This window comes from Nematolebias whitei, chromosome 3 (assembly GCF_014905685.2).
Source record: "Nematolebias whitei isolate Nwh7 chromosome 3, NemWhi1, whole genome shotgun sequence".
NCBI classification, from domain to species: domain Eukaryota; kingdom Metazoa; phylum Chordata; class Actinopteri; order Cyprinodontiformes; family Rivulidae; genus Nematolebias; species Nematolebias whitei.
In genome coordinates, this window is record NC_056500.1 from 53,048,127 (window position 1) to 53,063,725 (window position 15,599).

A 15,599-nucleotide genomic window follows, 5' to 3' on the forward strand; every position below is an offset into this window, starting at 1 on the left:
GAACAGCCGAGTGTGAGGACGGTCCCGGAACAGCCGAGTGTGAGGACGGTCCCGGAACAGCTGATGTCGTCTCCTCAGAGCTGTGGCACAGTGAACACACTGGATCTACCGTACTCAGATATTATACGATTGACAGGACAGCACTTATGCAGACTCTTTAGGGACACTTCTTGAATCTTATTAGTTATGAAATATTTTCTAGGCAGCAGCCAAACATTTTCCAACAAATATCATTAAATGAATTATCCCAGAAGAATACAGAAGCAGGTTTACTGATACAACAAAAAAGGTTGAATCATGTCATCTGGACTTCGTTTTTTTTGTTAAAAAAGAAACGTTTCGCCCCTCATCCAAGAGGCTTCGTCAGTCTGAGGCCTAGCCATCTGGTATTACCCAGAAGCCACCCTGACTCTTGTGTTTCAAGCCTGCCTCAGATACCCCTGAAGTCTGGCCTTTTCACTAATGGTTTCAAAAACACAAAGTTTGTTTTCTCAGTCATCCAGGTATATAACAACAAAAAAGGTTGAATCATGTCATCTGGACTTCGTTTTTTTTGTTATATACCTGGATGACTGAGAAAACAAACTTTGTGTTTACTGATACAGTTTCTAATTATTAATTCTCTAATACATTTGTTTGTTTTTTCGCTTCAAAATGGGTCAGAGTTGCCGATGAATAATTCTTAATTTAAGTAGTCCGTGTTATTTTGTACAGAGTTTGACGTCAGTATTTTCACACCAGATGGAACGGCATCAAACACAATTACAAATTCTCTCGGCAGCACTGGAAAATGATACGTAGTTAAAAATTCACTATAAGAGCAAGTGTTGCCTCTTTGTTGAATAACTGATGTACACGAACGATGCTCTGTCAAACCATTTAAAAAACATGGATTTGTGTTTAAAACAGATGTCTTTGTTGTTCCAGATATAATATTTGTGTGGGAGAAATTGTTTGTGAACCAAAGTCCAACATAAAAGCAGCTGTTTGTGGAAATTAGAGAGTTTAACCAGGATTTTCTCCATGCTATAGTTGCACCTTAAAATAAAAGATAAACCACCCAATGCTTCAAATACATGTGTCGAAATAAAGTTCCATAAAGAGTTTGGATTTAGGAGATCTCTTTTGATCCACTTGATTTTAAAGGAAGAGTTTAGAGTCTGTAAGTCTAGTACATTAAACCCACCAGAGCACAGATTATTTATCATTACATTTTTCCAGATTAGATGAACTTTTTTCTTCCAAATAAAATCAAATAAAGTTTTGTCCACTTTTGAAATGATATCCTTGGAAACCTCAAGGGCAGAAGTCGCAGACGCCAAACTGGAAAGACCTTCAGCCTTAGAGAGTGAGACACGACCGGAGATGGATGAATCTCTCTGGACCCATAAATTGAATTTCTTTTGGATTACGTAACAAGGGGATTGAAGTTTTCACCTAATCTTTGGTCCTCTTCTTTTATCATATAAATACCAAGATATTTAACTTTGTGTTTTACTGGAATTCCTGAGATCTCTGTGTCATGACAAGTTTTAACAGGAAGTAACTCACATTTAAATTAAGATTGAGACCTGAAGAGAATTCACCAGCAGCTCAACAGCACATTTACCTGAGAGCAATCTTTAAGAGATAATGTTGTCATCTGCCACTTGGCTCAGACTTACTTCTCTACTCTGAAGACCTTCAAAGCAACTGTTTTTTATGAAATGTGCTAAAATTTCCATAGGAAGAAGGAACAAAAACAGAGAAATTGGACAACCTTGTTGAATTCCACGCTCAACGTTAAACCTACCGGAGGTCCCATGAGCAAGTTTAACTGAACTATTACCAAAGGTGTAGAGGGTACGCATTGATTTCTTAAAGTGCTCCCCAAAGCCAAATAGATCCAGAGCTTTAAACAGAAACTCTTGTTCCAGTGAGTCAAAGGCTTTATGGAAGTCAAGAAAGAGAATAAAACTATTTTCTGATAATAAATCTGAGTAGTCTAATAAGTCTAAAATAAGCCTTATATTATCAGTTATGTATCTTCTGGCCATAAAACCATTTAGAGATTCCCCAGTAACATCATGAAGTACTTTTTTCAATTTGTTGGCTAAGCATAATGCTAAGACTTTATAATCCTTATTTAACAATGTGATGGGGCGCCAGTTGTGTAAAAGTAATAAATCTTTTTGTGGCTTTGGGATGAGAGTAATGAAGCCTTGACGTAGCGTGGACGCTAGTTGTTCTTTACTTTCTATAAACACGTTGAACAAAGATGGAGCAGGTTCAGTGGAGAATAATTTGTAAAATTCAGAGGTTAGCCCATCGATACCTGGAGATTTATTTAGTTTCAGTTTTTAACAGCCTCTGAGATTTCCATAAGTGTCATGGGTGAGTCACAAATGGATTTTATGAATTCGCCGATTGTCTTAATATTATCTAGATTGTTAAAAAATCATCCATTTGAGTAGGTGAAATAGTTGAGGTATATAGTTTTTTATAGAAATTCTCACATAGTTTAGAGAGTTCTTTTGGATTTTCTATGATATTACCATTTGAAGAGAGTCTGTTTGTTTCGTCTTTGTTTTTCTAATTTAAAGAAATAGTTTTGCTCTCCCTCCTCCAACCTCTTGGCTCTTGAGCGTACAAACGCACCTTTAGCTTTACTGATATATAACTGATCAAGTTTTAGTTGTAAAGTTAGGAGCTCTGCTTGCTCTAGTTCACATACATTTTCTGGCAATATGGAGGATAGAGAAATTAAATTGGCTATTAAATTATTTTCATCTAATTTCTTTTTTTGTTTTGTTTAGCACTTGTTTCTATAAACAATCTTCTTAGCTCATATTTTAAAAGCTCCCATTGTTTTTGATGTTCCCCTTTATCTTCTGCACTTTTGAAATGCTCTAAAATTTTTCTTCTAATTATTTAATTTAAAGAATCGTTTTGTAATAAAGAACTATTTAATTTCCAGTATGCAGGGTATCTTTGAGTTTGCTTATCAGGTGATAAGTTTAAAGTTAGTACAATTGCTTTATGATCTGTTAAGGGAGTTGGAATAATTTCTGTCTTGCAAATTACCTGAGTAAGAAATTCTGAGATTAACCAAAAATCTATTCTAGACCTCAGAGAACCAGCGCTATCTGTCCATGTAAACTCTTTACTGTTTGGATTAGTAACTCTCCAAATATCAATAAGACTTTGTTCATTCATAAAATCTGTCAAAAACAGTTTTATTTCTACCAGGCATCTATCATGTCATCATTAACTGTGCAGTTAAAATCCCCTCCCAGTATTACTTTCACACCAGTGAACCTTTCCATGACACTTTCAATAGTATTACTCAGTGTTTGGAATAACTCTTTGTTTTCTCTTGTGTTAGTGTAACCATAGACATTACCTAATAGATACAACTGGTAGCAGTAACAAAACCCATCAACATATAATGTGCATTTGGGTCAGACTGAGTGAACATAATCTTCTCATTAAATTTGTGCTTCAGGGTTAAAGTTCCAGTTGAGTGATGGTTTCCATGGGACGTCCACTGGTCCTCGCCCCATTGTGATTTCCAGAAGTTGTAATCTTCTTCAGCAGAGTGTGATTCTTGACCCAAGCAGAAGTCTGAGTCAAACTGTTTTGCATGAAGACAAACTGCCTTGCGTTTAGTAACGTCTCCTAAGCCTCGAGCACTAACTGAAATAAATTTTAAAGTAGAAATGTTCAACAGGAACAGACAAACGACACAAAAAGTCAGAGCAGTGATGTACTCTTAGATTAGACTAATCATAGAGTATTCTCCCTTTCAAAGCACCAGTTAGAAAATTTCTTTGTTCTCCTCAAAGGCTCTCCCTCCGACGAAGTAGGCCAGCTTCTTCTCCTCCCTTGCCTTTTGGATGGTGGGCCACAGACGCTTCCTTTTTTCACGATCCTCCGGAGTCAGATCCTCCGGAGTCAGATCCTCCATGAAACGCAGGTTCCTCTGTGTCAGGTACTCAGCCTTTTTGGACATCTTCCATATTGCATCCCGGTAGTGCCTCATGGAAAATTGGATGATAATATCCCGCGTATGACGCTGAGCCGTAGCTGCGTTTGTTCTTCCAAGCCTGTGCACTGAGTCAATCGCTTCAGCAAACTTCTCTTTGTAGCACGGAGCAATGTTTTGGCAAATTTCGATCACTTTCATCCTCACGTCTTCTCCCTCTGCCTCGTGCAAACCATGCAGGCGTAGGTTCCAACGGCGTTTGTCGCGTGACAATTCGACGACTTTATTTTCTAACACTTTTATTTTCTCTTCTGCTGTATCCACTCTCTTCACCATGTTCTGTATTGTTCCTTTGATGTCTTGTAAGTCAGCCGAAAGAAATTCACCTGACCTTCTGAGTTCATCCAAAGACTTTTCCAAGGACTTTTCGATGGATTTTTCGATGGAAGATCCTTGTTCGTGGATAGCTAGCTTTAGCTCCTTCACGATGTCGACTGCCGATTCTTGCTCCATTTTGCCTTTTTTAGTGTTGGTGGATTTAGTTGGTGTAAGAAGGAGGAATGTCACTCTTTCTTTTCGACGTGGGATTATTTGGCATTGCTACAAAATACCAACAATCATTAAAGATGCCGTTTTTTCAACAAAGTTTTGTGAGAAACTCCTACGTAGCGTCTACCTCCCCTCTGCCATCTTGGCACTCCCAGAGATAATTCAGAGATATCAACAGGACAAAAACGGTCTATAAACAGAAATCAGGTTCGAGTGACATTTTTAAAGTTGTCTCATTTGACACACAACCAGAGATGACACTAGGAAGGTTGGTTTGAATATTTTCCCTAATTGAAACATTTATAATCTCATGAAATTATCACTGCTTATAGTTGTAGGGATTGTTGGATTTGATATCTTTTATATCTTTTTATATCTTTTGACAAGCCTTGACATTTCTCTGATGATGTGAAATGATGCATTTTCTACAAGGTGTGTGCGTGTATAATCATACACTAATTACTTCATGTTATATATAATCTCACAAGTGCTAAGGATAATCATACAAGTTCACATTTGATATAATTTTGAGGGAAACAGAGACAGGTAAGACACTTGTTCGTGCAGCAGGAAACGATCCTTCTTTCTTCATCTGAATAGAGCAGCTGAGAGTGAGGGCCCACCAATGTGACACACTGCTCACACGTTGATTAAACATAAATAACGCTAAATCACAACATTCATATACTTTATACTTAAAACAGATGGAGTATATATGCTTTCACATTAATAATAGTTCAGACACACAGAAAACGTGTTTTAAAGCTTTACACAGACGAGAGCCAGAGTAAATGTCCTGTGTTCCAAAACAGAGCTCGTAAAACAACCCTTATCAGTAAAAGAACGAGCAAGGCCGTCTGGAGTAACCATGAAGATAAGATCTGCTCCTGACTGGCTGAACAGGGTGTCGCTCAGACCATCAAGAGGTTTTGACACCCAATCACAAGTCTGTCTGAACCCGAAAGGGCGGGACATGAGAAACTTATAAATCTCGCTCAGACACAAAGTTTGGTTGAACAAACATCGGCTGATTGACCAGGCAGGTTCATTCTGATTTTGTTCCTCAGACTGCACTCTGATTATATGTAATATCTGCATACTTTAACTTCGTCTCAATTAAATCTTTTATACTAAGGTGAAGTGCTCCTGAAATTCTGTGCTCGGGTCATTTGAACACCACAAAATCCTTCAGGATACATCAATTTATTCACTCGATTAAAAAAAAAAAAAAAAAAGTGATCATCAGTGTACAAACACATACTCTGACAACACTTATTTACACGAGTGAAGAGGGAGCAGGAAGAAGAAAAACTTGTATAGACTTTCTCAATAATTACAAAAACGTCATGGCCGTATAAATTAACAAAACAAGTTGCAAATAATCTATCAACAACAATAACATGCAGAGGTGGTTGTGGCTGAGTGGTTAGAGCAGTCGTCCTCAAATGCGAGAGTTGGGGGCTCGAATCCACCAGTCACATGTTAAAGTGTCCCTGGGCAAGACACTGAACCCCTCATTGCCTCTGATGTGTCCCATCAGTGTATGAATGTGATAAAGCTCTGATTAGTCTCTCTAATCAGAATCAGAATCAGAATGCCTTTGTCATTATACGCAGTACAATGAAATTAAGAGCCACTCCTTTTTCCAGTGCAAAAACACGCCTTAAGAAAACACACATTAAACACACACTAAAAATATAAAAAATGTAAAGCAATATAGATATAATAATGAAAGTAAAAAATACAAGTATTACACAATTGTATTGCACATTATGGATATTAGTGAGATAGTTAAGGTGACTGAGAGTATGAAATGTCAGTAGTATTGCACAGTAGAAGTCCAGGTGTTTGGGAGGTTAGATTATTAAATCAGTGCATGTGTGAGTTCAGTGTGGTGATGGCTTTCGGGAAAAAAACTGTTCTATGTCGTATAAGCTTCGCCCTTTAAGGCTGTCACTGATGGGTTTATCCCATTATGCGCAGCATAAGCACTGAAAAAATGTAGTCCACGCCCACCTGCTGTGTGGGCCCCACCCGGTCCGTATAAATTACGTTAAGAGCGGGAAATCGGCTCCCAATTTTTCTTCAGCGAGCTAATATAGCACTGTCAGAAGAACAAAGAAGGAAAATTGTGTAGATGACCAACCTTTGTTAAGGATGCTTGGCCCGGCAGTCGACCTCCAGTCGTCCGGTGAGTTCTCCTCCCCGAGGAGAAGATGACGAGTAGTCCTATTCAAGGTAAGCGCCGAGGAATATTTCCCAATGACAGGTCACTACACGCTGGACAACGCCATCTTGTATTTTTTCCTCTTATCGCCGACCCTCGGAGCGAATCAGATGGTTCCTCCGGGATAGGCGTGCTCAGCTGCAGCCCCCGCTGTTTTTTCCCTCCTGGGGAGCGTAGTGTCGGTGGGGGGGGGGGGGGGGGGCTCACCCCATCCCACCTCGTTTTCGCATCGGCGATCACACCGCTCCCGTCCGATGGCGCCCCAGGGGTTGCCCGGCGTAACCCAGGAGGAGGCTGACATGAAAGGACCCTTTTTTTACGTCCTACGCCTTTCCCACCAGTTCGAATGATCCGGCAGGAAGGTTGTTTACTGGGCTCCATTCCGGCTCACCGTCTTGACCCGTATGGCCTCGCGCTCCCAACAGGACGTCCTTCGGGCGAGGCCACAGACGGTTCTTTCCTGGTAGATTGGGAGAGTCGGTCCCCAGTCCGCACCCATCACCAGAGTGGAGGGGTTCACCGGGCGGGGCTATCCCTCGGTAACCCCCCTGGAGCCGAGCCTCGCGGAAGCTTCGGAGCTAAGCTGTCCAGGTCGGAGCAGCGTCCCGTCCTTCCGGAGAAACACGAACCAGACGGTGACCACGCTCTCCAATCGAGCCCATCAATGTGTTTTCAGGCAGCCGCAGCTAGCAACAACGTGGCGCTGCTAGCATATAGCCTGTCCAAAGGGGCTGAAGGCCACAGACCTGCCTTGGAGACAAAGAACTCCCTCTGTAAGGCAGCAGACGTTATCTTCAGCATTTGTGCCTCTTCTACGGTTTGCTTGTCGACGATTGCAGCGTGGATGACGATGATCCAACGATCCACCTGGTTTCATTACTCTCCCTCGCTGCCGGAGAAACTGCACAAAGACCTGATGGAGGGCCCATCACGGCGGACGCGCTGTTCGAGAGCAGCTTCAGATCCATGCTGGCGAGTTGAAGCAGTCAGAGGAGGTGCCAGAGGCTGTGCGCCACCTCATCAAGCCGCGCGGCTCATCCCGCCCCCCGGCCCACTGGAGGGACCGTCGCGAGCAAAGCATCAACATTTCCACGGCCGCGGCTCTCGCTCAGTTCCACCACCAGCCCCGCCCGTCAGAATCCAGCCCTCTTCATTCCGGCAACCTGCAGCTCAGCGTTTCCCCAGAGTTCGCCTGCAAGACAGCGCTCTGGGCAAACAAATCGCAGAGCTCAAGAGGGAGAAGCATTGAAAATGACGGTCTCCGGAGGATGTGCGTAAAAGTGACACGAAAGTTGAAATAAATCATCATTCAATGATCAAAGTGTCTGTTTTTTAGCCAGTCTGTAAGCTCGGATGAACTCACAGCGGCTGCGCACACATCCTTCACACATAACGAGCCGGTGTCCTTAAATAAAGTTTTTTTAAACTCACCGTCGCTCCAAGACATGACGAGTCGATCACACGACACAATGGTAAGCGAAAAAAACTCGTTATCATCCAGAGCGGCACGATCCTCACCCAAGCGGTGTCAAACTCGCACTCGTGGGATGAAACAGCCTCCATCCAACAGCGCTGTGTTGATGTGGCTCACACACACACAGCTGCCCGGTGCTCTCCGGCTCACATCGGTATAAATGTGGACCGCAGGCTGGGTCAGGTGGTCTTCGCTCTCACAAGAGCGACACTCGCCCCACCGAATCAAACGCGGGCAGCCGTCACCCACCGCGTCTCAGCATAAAGCGTGAGGCAGCTGAACGAACCCTGATGACGAGTTCCGCCTCCTTCCAGCGAGAGCGGCGCGCGTCCCTCCAGAGAAAACGTGTACTCCCGCGGGGCTTGCAGCCTTCACTCCAACAGCACGGCGTAGATGAAGTCACGCCCTCCGCCTCTCAACGTTCGCACAGCGACGTCAAACACGCAGCCCCACAGCGTCATCAGCTGTCACACGCTTTGCCTCAGCACACACCGGCCCACCTGTACATGAAGGTTGGTCCGCGGCCCGAACGCAGCGCACGAGCGCGTTCAGAGCCTTTTTTCGAGGAAGTCTCTCCTTGAGTCACGCAGAAAACATTCCCGCCATGCATGACAGCGTTTTCGAGGGGCGGACTGCTGACGGCCGTACAAAACGTGACGCATCACTTAAACGCACGTTCACTCCACGAACGTTACGTAGAGTGGCTAAAACATGCTTGCCGGTCAGATGGATGGACAGGGCCTTATGCAAATAGTTACAAGTTACAGTTTGCAACCCGACCCCCTCCGTTCAGAGGAGTTATAGAAACGGTCCTGTCATCATCAGACCAAATTTCATCCCTAAATGCAAAAGTCCAAGTGTTTCTGATAAAAGTAATCTCCAGAGTTCCCCAACAGAGAGAAAACACAGGGTTTTACTCACGTTATTTCCCAGTTTCCAACGGACCGGAGGAATGAGACCGATCGTGGATCTGTCAGTTTTTTCAACAAGATGATCATTGACAGACCGTTTTTCACATGTTGACAACCAGACAGCTGTTGTACAACATCCAGAGAAACGCATACCGATCATCCCAAAACACAGAAAATTCCTGCGTTTTTTCTCCTTTCAGGAGATGAAGTATCTGTTACACAGAGCAGGGATGAGAGTTTTTGTTTTACCTGGATGATCTGCTGCTCCTGTCACTCCAGACAGGAGGCGCTGATGCAGGCTCAGGTGTTGACATCACACCTATTAAATCTGGGCTTCACCATAAATTGGAAGAAAATATCAATTTTTCCCGGCCCAGACAATTGTTTATCTGGGAGTGGAATTAAATTCAACCACCATGAAGGCTTGTTTATCACAAACGAGGTTCGACACTTTTAAAAGTCAACTCCGCCATGTAGACCTGGCAAAGTGGTAACAGCTATTTCCGTCTTGAAGCTGTTAGGAATGATGTCATCAGCTCACACAGCGGTTCCGCTGGGTTTGTTACACATGAGATGCCTCCACAGGTGGTTTGCGCGTCTGCGTGTGGATCCAGTAAAACAAAAGAGACGGATGATCACTGCCCCCTCCCTCCGTGAGAGCAGACCTCCGACACTGGGGAAACACCCTGGTTCTGTCAGGGGGAGTTCCCATCAGCAGACCCGCGTCACACGTGTCAGTTTTCACGGACGCTTCGCTGTCAGGCTGGGGGGGGGGGATACCTATTTCAAGCAGTAGGGGCGCTGTGACCCCACCCCACATCAGCCCACATAAATGTCTTTGGAGTGTCGCACAATGCTGAATGTGATTCAACACTTTGCTCCTGTGCTACAGAATCAACATGTGTTGATTCACACAGACAACATGACTGCTGCGTACATAAACCGTCAGTGGGGGGTGCGTTCAGCCCAGATGTTACACATTGCGCAAGCTACTGTGCTGGGCTCACCAAAACCTGCTCTCCATCAGAGCCGTTTACATACCCGGTGTTCTGAACAGAGGGGCAGATGTGATGTCCAGGGGCGGCCCACGTCACGGGGACTGGACTCTCCATCCAGACCTGACGGTTCAGACGTGGCAGAAGTTTGGCAAAGCAGCTGTGAACCTGTTTGCGACACGAGAAAACGCTCAGTGTCAATTATGGTTTTCCCCTGAGCCCGCGAGACGATCTACCGCTGGGGGTGGATGCATTTGCTCACAGCCCATGGCCCAAAATGCTTCTGTACGTGTTTCCTCCACCTCCTCTGATTTTACGGTTCCTGAACCGAGTTCAGGAGGAGGGATTGACAGCTCTTCTGGTGGCTCCCGAGCGCGTGAACGCACCATGGTTCCCAGTCATGCAACGTCTGTTGACGGGTCGTCCGTGGAAACTGCCGTAGAGGGAGGTCACTCTCCTTCAAGCAGGAAGAGCGATCAGGAGTTACTCAGAAATAGGTCAGCACCTGTGGGTCTGGCCGCTGAGCGGTCCCGCTTAGAGAGGATGGGTCTCCCGCAGGAGGTAGTGCGCGCAATCCAAGATTCACGTGCTGCATTTACCACAGCTCTGTACACATCAAAGTGGACAGCTTTTCAGCGCTGGTGTACAGAGAAAGGTGTAGAGGCCACCTCATGCCCATTAGGCGGCGTGTTGTCTTTTCTACAACAGCTGATGGACAGGAAGTTGGCATTCAGCACGATTAAAACGTACGCTGTAGCCATCTCTTCCTGCCACGAAGGGTTCGGAGACAGAACGGCTTTTAATCACCCGCTGATGGAGCGGTTTCTAAAGGTGTACAGAGACGCAGGCCTGCTTCACGCCCACTTGCTCACAGTGGGATTTAACGCTGGTCCTGCGAGCCCTGATCAAGCTCCATTTGAGCCTCTGGATCAGTTTTCACTTAAATTCTTGTCTCTTAAAACAGCCCTGCTGCTGGCTTTAACATCCGCTAAGAGGGTGAGTGATTTATCTGCCTTCTCTGTCGCTCCGTCATGTCTCAGAATTCAGGCTGACGGTAGTTCAGCTGATTTAAGACCAACCCAGCTTTTATGCCTAAAATCATCACGAGCTCTTTTAAATCAAGAGCGATATCGTTGGAGGGGGTTTTCCCTCCTCCCCACAGATCAGAAGAAGCATCTTTTCATCTTCTCTGTCCGGTGCGGGCGTTGACGTGTTACATAGCGCGCACAGCTGTAATGTGTCAAACTCAACACCTGTTTGTGCATTATAGAGATGCAGGTCGCCCGTTATCCACCCAGCACTTGTCACACTGGCTGTGTGAGGCCATTCTGAAGCCTACAAAGCATCAGATTTAGAGCCTCCTGTCAACCTCAAAGCACACTCGACCAGGGGTACTGCATCTTCGACTGCTCTGCATAATGGTATGTCAAATCCAAAAAAGTTCAATCTGGTCCTCTGGACATTAAAAAAAACAAAACAAAAACAACAAAAAAATGTAGAAACGTTTCGTCTCTCATCCGAGAGACTTCCTCAGTCTGAGGTGCTGTATTCAGCTCAGTCTCTTAAATAGCACCTTCTCAGAGTGGATCAACCAGTTTTGCTGCTGACAACCAAAACCAGCTGCTCACATGCTCAAGAAGGACCATCAGCCTAACAATGGATCATTAGCACCTGATGGCTGTTTACTGTTCACAGAGGGCTGAGTGATACTAGCAATCACAACATTGTAAGAGGGGGACAGTTGAACCCGGAGGCTCCACCCCTGTTTAATGATGGACGGTTTCTTTTCACAAAGATGGCCTCCTTTACTCCTCTCTCAAACCATCGTTCCTCTCTGTCCAGGATGTGAACATCTTCATCCCTGAAAGAGGGACCGCTGGCCTGGAGATGAGTGTAGACCGCAGAGTCCTCGCCTGATGATGTTGATCTTCTGTGCTGGGCCATCCTTTTGGCCAGTGGCTGTTTTGTTTCCCCGATGTAAGACTGATCACCCTCCTGACACTGAACAGCATACACAATATTACTCTGTTTGTGCCGGGGGACTGGATCTTTGGGATGAACCAGTCTTTAATGTCAACAAAAAAGGACCTTTTTTGTTGTTATATACCTGGATGACTGAGAAAACAAACTTTCAGTCTTTAATGTATTTTGGGGTTTAAAAGCCACTGGGACGTTATGTTTAGAAAATAAACGTCTCAGTTTCTCTGATACTCCCTCAACATATGGAATGACCACTGGTCTGGGTCTGGGTTCCTCCTTTTCACCTGTTGGCTGACTGGAGTCCTGTTTGGGTTTCTTCTCTGCTTTCAGGAAGGCCCAGTTAGGATATCCACATTGCTCTAGAGCCTGTCTTGTGTAGGACTTTATAATGTAGCTGATTTTTTTGTTTCTTTTTTATTTATATATAATTTTCTTGTAATTTTCAAATCATATGTTTTTTTTTATTGTTTACTGTTGTACTGATAAATATCTCCTGGAGGGTAAACTATATCTTGGCTGCAAGTATCAAGCTGTGAAATCCTTCGTTTTCTACAACTGATAGCGATTGGTCATTAAATATGATGAAGTTTAGCAACTTCTCTGTAAACATTCGAGCTGCGGGGCTTCAGCGACGTCGTCGTCTTGTTCAATCCAAAGCGGGCAGCCTGTTTTCGGTCAGCCGTGCTCAGTCTGCCCCTCCAGAGATGGGCAGATTGGTGTGCGGCTGGCCGGGGTCGAGTTGCCCGTTTTGAGTTACCATACCATACCACTTGATTTATAAAGCAATTAAAACAGTGACAAGGCCAACCAAAGTGCTGTACAGACAGAACAACAGGTGACACACAAAGCAAAATACAAAATGAGGTAAATCAGAATATAGACAATTGAGCAAGAGCAGCGCCCCGCTGAAGCCACGGAGCTCGAATGTCCATCGTAAAACTTTACTGTGGTTTAATGTGGTGCTATGGCTCTGCAGACAGTGCACGATGCTGTTTTGTTTTGTGTTTCTAGTGTAAAATACTTCCACACATGTTTAGATGAAAAGTTAGTTAGCTGTTAGCCACAGTGCTGCTAACTCAGTCCTCACGTTGTAGCTGCTGCAAACTATGAACTGGATTTCCTGAATGTGAGGCAGGTCTTATTACTCTGGTTTCATGGGACACGCCGCCGTTCAGGAAATCCATTCCATAGTTTAAAGCCAACATGAATCATGGATCGGAAATATCTGATAAGCAAATTATGCTGGTATCGGAGGCTGGTACTGATGCCAGATCGGATTGGCCTTATCCCTAATTATTATTTTATGTTTATACATGTTTTAAGAAGCTAGTGAGACTTGATTAATGTTATTGTGAAGATTTGTGGGTTTCCTACCTAATTGCTCTTGATTGCACATAATCGCAAGCATTTCTATTTTTTTTACGTGCTCTACAAGATCATTAGTTGGTGTTGTGATTTTGTTCAGTTACCATTTCAAACATTTACTCTTGTGCTGTATCATCGAAGGATTTTTTTTTTTCTTTTCACTGCTACAGTTTATAAATCTGAAAGCGTATTATAAAGGTTTGGTTAGGCACATTGCACGAAGCCAAGTGTAAACAGACCTTTCTGTAAAATAATTCACTTCATTCAATGAATAAACAGAAAATCTTTACTTGATTAAAGGCTGTCCATTTCAGTGTTGTCAGCATGACGATTGCACAACCCCTCAAAGTTTGACATCTGTGGCATTGTGCTGCGTGATGACTGCACACTTAGTGGCCTTTTACTGTGGTCAGCCACTGGTGCAATAATCATGTTGTCTAATCAGCACTTTGATATGCCACACCTGTGGGACGGATGGATTATTTTAACAGTGCTCACTAACACAGATTTACACAAATTTATGAACAATATTTCAGAGAAAAAGGCATTTTGTGTACATAGAAAAGTTTAGATCTTTGAGTTCAGCTCATGAAAATATGGAAACACAAACAGGTGTTGCATTTCATATTTTTGTTCAGTGTAAATTCATACAGTATATGCTCACCATTACAGTTTTATAATGAATTCTTATTTTATTCTCATTTTATTTCTAGACATGCCTTGTTTTGACCCTCTGTGCAGCTTTTTGGGTGAGTAAAACTTTAAGGCAGCACCGATGAGTTCTAGCCTTACTGACCACTCGTGTAGTTTCATTAACTATCATTTGTCATAATATCTCCCCCCCCCCCCCCCCATTTCTTTCAGTGGAAAAACTTTGGACTCGCCTTACTGTTCTGCATTTTACAAGTCTTGTCTTTTACCTGGTGAGCTCCTGTTCTGCCTCTTTCAGTTAAAATTCTTCCTGACTTTAAGATGAAGTGTTTGTTTTGCAGGTACAGTCTGTCATACATCCCGTGTGTGAGGTTGGTCACGTCTGCTTGATTCATTCACATTATTTGTATAAATATTCAGAATCAAACTTTGAGTCAAAGCTTGTCTGATTTATGTGAATTATTTTCCAGGGAGGCGATCCTGAAGCTTGTGTCGATGTGCATCAAGTGACCCCTGAGTTTGGTCTGAATATTTAGGCTGAATGTTATCATCGAGGCTCAATGGGATTAACCTGTCTAAATAAAGGTTGATTGATTAGGTTCAAAGGACAAGTCTCTTTTTGAAGTTGCTGAAACAGCCTAGTGACTATTTTAATGAAGATTTTTTTTAAAGAATATCTGACTTTATTTTAAGCAAATGTCAATACTTGTTTTTTGTGTAATTATATGTAAATGTCTGTAATCAAATATATTAAAGCGGTCAGCTAATACTTGGTGACCTTATTTATCCATCCATTATCTTTTACCTGCTTCTTCCATTTTAGGTCACGGGGGTCGCTGATGCCCATGTCCAAGGGCGGGGTACACCATGGACGGGTCGCAAGTCCATCACAGGGACACAGAGACAAATGAGACAAACAACCATTCACTCTCTCACTCACACCTAGGGACAATTTAGAGTTACCAATCAGCCTAACATGCATGTTTTTGGTCTGTGGGAGGAAACTGGAATATCCGGAGGAAACCCACGCATGTACAGAGAGAACATTCAAACTCCACCCAGAAAGGCCCCTGGACCGGGGTTTGAACCAGGGACCTGCTCGCTGAGAGACAGCAGCTCTACCAGTTGCGCCACCGTGCTGCCCAGGCTTATTTATATTAGAGAAAATAGACTTTTTATGAAATAACTATCAAGGTTCAAGCTTTTACAATGTTTTAGGAATGTTGAGACGGGAGCTGGCTGCAGGCCACCGGACCCGGAAACCCCCTCCAGCCCACGTCTTTCCCCCCGGCTCGAACCTCTCTCAGAAGTGGCAACTCTCATTATCAATAAATCAAGGAAACGTCAATTAAGTTTTATCAATTATATTAAAAAAGGCAGGAAGAGGTTACAGTTTACAGCGCTGGACTCTCCCATCTGTGACGCGGTCGCAGAACCGGAAGAGCCCCGATGTCCCATGTCATTACTCATTTATAGGGTCCTG

General features: G+C 43.8%; 1 protein-coding gene across 1 annotated transcript in view; it reads left to right on the plus strand.

The window, feature by feature from the left end:
* LOC119408195 (vesicle transport protein SFT2B-like) overlaps positions 1-14,626 on the plus strand; it is an 18,803-nt gene extending 4,177 nt beyond the window's left edge. Inside the window, exons 5-8 of the mRNA XM_037675034.1 lie at positions 14,179-14,214; positions 14,330-14,388; positions 14,458-14,487; positions 14,587-14,626. Coding sequence (XP_037530962.1) covers positions 14,179-14,214; positions 14,330-14,388; positions 14,458-14,487; positions 14,587-14,626 — 165 coding nt within the window. The remainder of the gene's footprint in view (positions 1-14,178; positions 14,215-14,329; positions 14,389-14,457; positions 14,488-14,586) is intronic.
* The last annotated feature ends 973 nt before the right edge of the window (positions 14,627-15,599 follow it).